We start from the raw sequence: 6,427 nt of genomic DNA on the forward strand, positions 1-6,427 counted from the left end.
TGCTTAAGATTCAAGAGATCTGGAAGCAAGAGTTGCAGAGCAAAGAGAATTTTTGAAGAGAAGCAACAATGAGGGAAATTTTGAGCGTAAAGTTTGAGTGGAAGAAGGTGGAGGTACTTATAGCTTGCTGGTGGTGGTTCAGAACCGATGGTGGCCGACCAGCAACTGACATGCATTTAATGCCTCGGTAACCGAACCGACGGGATGTTTCAGTATCCGCTTGTCGCTGACGTCATAGTCGGGCTCGTCGCTTACGTCATGGCATATCGAGACGGGATTGGAAAAGTTCAAATCGTTTCTCGTCATCTTTTCTCTGAGAAACGAGGGGACTATCTGTATACGGTCAAAATCGGACTTGTCCTTTTTGTATGACCGATCGAGACTGGAATGCGATAAGCCAAGGTTCAGCCTCGTATCATATCGAACGATGATGCAAAGTTAGATTGCCAAGCTCGTGGCCCTGAGACCGATCAAGATCGAGACCGAACAAGATAGAGATCGAGGGAAGCTTATCGAACCGAATAACGAAAAGCCGAAATATCCGCAAGCGGACGAGGATCACGGCGCGTATCCCGGCGCGTATCAAGAAGAGACCGATTAATTAGCCTATCATGGGATTTCTTACCTCAGTAGAATTGTACCTAGAGTAGGATTCCCCCACTATATAAAAGGGGGTCTGATCATTTATAAACGCATCATATTCACGCAATACTAAGCAATATACTGTCATTTTCTAGCTTTCATTATCTTCTTATTCTGTTCATAAGCAAGTTAAAACATATTTGGTTCAAGGGTGACCGAACTCGAGGGCCAAGGCCGTTCAATTCGTGTGGTTTGCATTATTTCTTTTATTGTCAATATTAATACTAATTTATTCTTCTTAATTTGTACCAAGTTATATCACGTGTCCTTAAAACCGCGTATAAATTCAATTGTTATCTAATTTTAGGGTAAACAAAATCACAAATAGAATTTTAGATGTGTTTAATTTTATGAAATTCAAGAAAGTAAGCAAATATATTTGTTCAGATATTTATTCACATTTTTTTTAATTAAAAAGAGTACAAATATTTTTGAGACTAAAAAAGCACATTTAATTCAACCCGAGGTTAAACGTCCAATGTTGAATAACTTAAGGATCAAAATTGGAATAAAGCAATAAAATCGCTATTTTCCCATAATAGTAATATGATTGAAGTTTAAGCTTGAAGCTAAGCCCTTTTTCGGTTAATATCCGTACCTAGTAATTCCTAATCCACGACCTGTATAAGAGTTCTAAAACCCTAGCCTCACCTGAAACTAGCATCTCTCCCCGCTCCACTCTCCTCCGAAAAGCTCACCTCCTCTAAATCTTCTACAGAACCCGAATCAATTTGCTTCACACTGTTTGAATGAAGATGGGTTATTGTATGAACCACTGTGAAAATGCTACATATAGGCTCATCTCTTCATCTTCTTCCTCTGTTCTTCCTCCTTCCAAAATATATTCATCAAGAACCCACCTTTTCCCACTATTTCCCCACTCTGCCAAATCCTCAGTTTACAAAAGCTCCTCTTTTCTGCACCTCCAGTCTCGGCCATCCGTTTTCGGTCACACCCATTTGCGCAAAAGGGTGAATTTTTCGATTGTCAATGAGCAAAGCCCCAATAATGATTCTGTTGTTCAAAAGCAGAAATTGGGTAAAAGAACAGATATAAAGAAGATTTTGATACTGGGCGCAGGGCCAATAGTGATAGGACAAGCTTGTGAGTTTGATTATTCAGGTACTCAAGCTTGTAAAGCTCTTAGGGAAGAAGGGTATGAGGTTATACTGATTAATTCGAACCCTGCAACGATTATGACAGACCCCGACATGGCGGACAGGACTTATATTGAGCCAATGACACCTGAACTTGTAGAGCAAGTCTTAGAGAAAGAGAGGCCTGATGCATTGTTGCCTACAATGGGTGGCCAAACTGCTCTTAATTTAGCTGTAGCGTTGGCGGAGAGTGGGGTGCTCGATAAGTATGGGGTCGAGCTGATTGGGGCGAAGCTTGGCGCCATAAAGAAAGCGGAGGATAGGGATTTGTTTAAGCAGGCAATGAAGAATATTGGGATAAAGACTCCACCTTCAGGCATTGGCAATACTTTGGAGGAATGTATCGAGATAGCCGGTGAAATCGGGGAGTTTCCATTGATTATAAGGCCAGCTTTTACATTAGGTGGCACTGGTGGTGGAATTGCTTATAACAGGGAGGAATTCGAGGCGATATGTAAGTCGGGGTTAGCAGCTAGTTTGACATCACAAGTTTTGGTTGAGAAGTCTTTGTTAGGTTGGAAAGAATACGAGCTTGAGGTTATGAGAGATTTGGCCGACAATGTGGTTATCATTTGTTCAATTGAGAATATTGATCCTATGGGAGTTCATACAGGGGACTCCATCACTGTGGCTCCTGCTCAGACTTTGACAGATAAAGAGTACCAACGACTTAGGGATTATTCGATTGCCATCATCAGGGAAATCGGAGTTGAGTGTGGTGGTTCTAATGTACAGTTTGCTGTAAATCCAGTTGATGGGGAAGTCATGGTAATTGAAATGAATCCTAGAGTTTCGAGGTCTTCAGCTTTAGCCTCAAAAGCTACTGGCTTTCCAATAGCTAAGATGGCTGCTAAGCTATCAGTTGGATACTCTCTGGATCAGATTCCTAACGATATCACAAAGAAGACTCCAGCTAGTTTTGAGCCATCCATAGATTATGTTGTTACAAAGGCAAGTATTTTTACTTTATTGCTGCTCTTAAATTCCGATCGCCTTGTGTAGTATGTTTCTCTTATGTGTTAGTTTTCTCCCTAGAAATTTAATGTTCCGTTACTTATAAAAGAATGCGATAATATTCATTCGGTTGTCTCAATTCAGTTATATAGGAGTAAGAATGGTATCTTGTTTCTACTAAGGTGTCTATTTATGGCCTTGACACATACTCATCTCTATAACATGCTAGTGTAACTTGACAACCAGAATATTCACCACCCTTTTTTCTTTGGTACAATGAATTATTTGGTCCCAGCTATGACCAAAATATGGCTAATATTTCGACCTGGATCGTGTAGAGACTGGATAGGATAAAGAAACAGGAACATATGATTCTTGCCTACGGAAATGATCCCTGGCATCTCTGTCATCAGCTCGATTCCTATAATTTGTTCTTTAAATTATGGTAGTATTCTTATTGCTGCTGGCAAGTATTTTACAAGAGAGTGTATGCAGCTTTGTTACAATCTTGACACACTGTTTCAAAAGCTGGTTGTGGGATAATACTTTAATTAGCATTTTTTATTATTTCATGATCTGAAGATGACATAATTGTTTTTTTTTTATATTTCGAACTCCATTATTTATACATTCACAGTTAGTTGTCTAAACAATGTACATTTTGCAGATACCCAGATTTGCATTTGAGAAATTCCCTGGATCTGAGGCCATACTGACAACTCAGATGAAGTCTGTTGGTGAGTCCATGGCAGTAGGTCGCACATTCCAAGAATCCTTCCAAAAAGCAGTGCGGTCTCTAGAATCTGGTTATTCCGGATGGGGCTGTAACCAGGTTAAGGAATTGGACTGGGATTGGGACAAATTGAAGTATAGTCTTCGGGTTCCTAATCCTGATCGCATCCATGCGGTATATGCTGCAATGAAGAGGGGGATGAAGGTAGATGACATCTTTGAGCTCAGTTACATAGACAAATGGTTCCTCACTCAGCTAAGGGAGCTTCTAGATGTGGAGCAATTCCTTCTGGCTCGCAGTTTGTCGGACTTAACAAAGGATGACTTCTATGAAGTGAAAAAGAGAGGGTTTAGTGACAGACAGATAGCTTTTGCGACAAAGTCCAGTGAGGAGGAGGTTCGGTCAAGGCGTTTGTCTTTGGGTGTGAAACCAGCATATAAACGAGTTGATACGTGTGCTGCAGAATTTGAGGCTGATACGCCTTATATGTATTCATCTTATGACCTTGAGTGTGAATCAGCTCCTACCGGTAGGAAGAAAGTGTTGATTTTAGGTGGAGGACCTAACCGAATTGGACAGGGTATTGAGTTTGATTATTGTTGCTGTCATACATCCTTTGCCCTTCAGGTTTGTGTTTCTTTATGATTGATTTAGGGTCTAAAGTTTGCTGCATTGCCTTTTAGGGTATACTTTTTCAACTGCCAGTGAATAACTTGAATAGAATCTGAGTAGAGGCTTATGCTCCGATAAGGTTTCTTCCATAAAATGATTCAAATTATCTGATTACTCTGCAGTACTTTTGAAATCCAAAAGTTGATAAATTCTGGGAAATGAATGGCACGATCTACAGGCTCCTTTTAATATAGAAGACTCCTACAACATGGCTCCAATAAGAAATATGACATCGGTTGAATGGTTTTTCACCTTTTTAGAATGATGAATTTCTGATTGCACAATGCCGAAAATGGAAAAATCATAGTTTTCATCTTCGCATGTGGAGTATTTGAAAAATAATATATTGGTCTTTTGTTCTGTCTTGGTTCTCATAGTTGGTGTTTTATGGTTACTACTTTGCTCCTATGTTGCTTTCCAACCTTGAAAATTTGTTTTGTTTCTTTTCTTTTTTGGTTTATACAGGACGCAGGCTATGAAACTATTATGATGAATTCCAATCCTGAGACAGTTTCTACAGATTATGACACAAGTGATCGTCTCTACTTCGAGCCTCTGACAGTCGAGGATGTTCTTAATATCATCGACTTGGAAGGACCTGACGGTATCATTGTGCAATTTGGAGGTCAAACCCCATTGAAACTGGCTCTTCCAATTCAGAATTACTTGGATGAGCGAAGGCCTAAGACCAGAAGTGGAGCTGACTTTGTTCGCATTTGGGGTACATCACCTGATTCCATTGATGCGGCTGAAGATAGGGAGAGGTTCAACGCTATCCTGAATGAACTACAAATCGTGCAGCCAAAAGGGGGTATAGCAAAGAGCGAAAAGGATGCCGTTGCCATTGCGACAGAAGTAGGATACCCTGTTGTTGTCCGACCCTCTTATGTCTTAGGTGGCCGGGCAATGGAGATAGTTTACAACAATGACAAATTAGTGACATACCTTGAAAATGCTGTTAAGGTAGATCCGGAGCGACCTGTCCTGATTGACAAGTATTTAACTGATGCCGTAGAGATTGATATTGATGCACTTGCCGATTTGCATGGTAATGTGGTCATCGGTGGAATAATGGAGCACATTGAGCAGGCTGGGGTTCACTCAGGCGACTCAGCTTGCATGCTTCCGACACAAACAATTTCTGATTCATGCTTGGAAACTATTAGGTCATGGACTACGAAATTAGCAAAGAGGCTAAATGTGTGTGGCCTCATGAATTGTCAATATGCCATTAGTCCTTCTGGTGAGGTGTTCTTGCTCGAAGCTAACCCCCGTGCATCACGGACGGTTCCTTTTGTTTCCAAGGCGATTGGGCACCCGTTGGCTAAATATGCTTCTCTAGTTATGTCAGGAAAATTGCTACATGACCTAAACTTCACCAAGGAGGTTATCCCAAGACATGTATCAGTTAAAGAAGCTGTTCTTCCATTTGAGAAATTCCAAGGATGTGATGTGCTTCTTGGTCCTGAGATGCGAAGCACCGGTGAGGTAATGGGTATCCACTACGAGTCATCAATTGCATTTGCCAAAGCACAAATTGCTGCGGGACAGAAAATGCCACTTTCGGGCACTCTATTCCTCAGTTTAAATGAATTAACAAAGCCTCAACTTACGACAATTGCTCGAGCCTTTTTGGGGCTTGGATTTCAAATCATTGCAACTTCTGGAACTGCACGTGTGCTCGAATTAGAAGGCATGCCAGTGGAGCGAGTGCTTAAAATGCATGAAGGGCGGCCACATGCTGCGGATCTCATTGCCAATGGGCAGATTCAGTTGATGGTGATCACAAGTTCAGGGGACGCACTTGATCAGATTGATGGCCGGAAGCTGAGAAGGATGGCTCTCGCGTACAAGATACCTGTAATAACAACAATTGCAGGGGCTTTGGCCACCGCTGATGCAATAAAAAGCTTGAAATGCAACAAGATTAAGATGACAGCTCTTCAGGATTACTTTGATGTCAAGAAGGTAGAAGCTGAGCTCAAAAACTTGCAGTGTGCGCCATCTGTTTCTACTAGTTGACTTGCCATTAGGTGAATCAGTTTGGTTGCTTGTAAGTTTTTCTCTTGTTCTGATCTATGTTATAGGTGGCATTGTTGCTTTATGGATTTGGTGAATGAACCTCATTTTCTCCATTCTTTTTCTTCCTGAACTAGCTTAACAAATGTACTGGAACATCAAAATCTACTTGTAGATTAAAATAGGTGATGATGGTGCTAATTGTTAATGCAACTATAATCAGTTGTGCTGTTTCTTGAATTACTTTTCA

General features: G+C 40.9%; 1 protein-coding gene across 1 annotated transcript; it reads left to right on the forward strand.

Moving 5' to 3' along the window:
* The first annotated feature begins 1,218 nt into the window (after positions 1-1,218).
* On the forward strand, positions 1,219-6,427 carry LOC109208895 (carbamoyl-phosphate synthase large chain, chloroplastic). Its single transcript, XM_019372054.1, has 3 exons — positions 1,219-2,750; positions 3,421-4,113; positions 4,624-6,427. Exons 1-3 carry the CDS (start codon positions 1,392-1,394, stop codon positions 6,178-6,180), a joined length of 3,609 nt encoding a protein of 1,202 aa, XP_019227599.1. The 5' UTR covers positions 1,219-1,391; the 3' UTR covers positions 6,181-6,427.

Source organism: Nicotiana attenuata, unplaced genomic scaffold (assembly GCF_001879085.1).
Source record: "Nicotiana attenuata strain UT unplaced genomic scaffold, NIATTr2, whole genome shotgun sequence".
NCBI classification, from domain to species: Eukaryota; Viridiplantae; Streptophyta; class Magnoliopsida; order Solanales; family Solanaceae; genus Nicotiana; species Nicotiana attenuata.

Coding starts and splice junctions, on each gene's coding strand:
- LOC109208895 (XM_019372054.1), top strand. CDS start 1,392: ATGAAGATGGGTTATTGTATGAACCACTGTGAAAATGCTACATATAGG. Junction 2,751..3,420: donor TAGATTATGTTGTTACAAAG/GCAAGTATTTTT, acceptor TACATTTTGCAG/ATACCCAGATTTGCATTTGA. Junction 4,114..4,623: donor ATACATCCTTTGCCCTTCAG/GTTTGTGTTTCT, acceptor TGGTTTATACAG/GACGCAGGCTATGAAACTAT.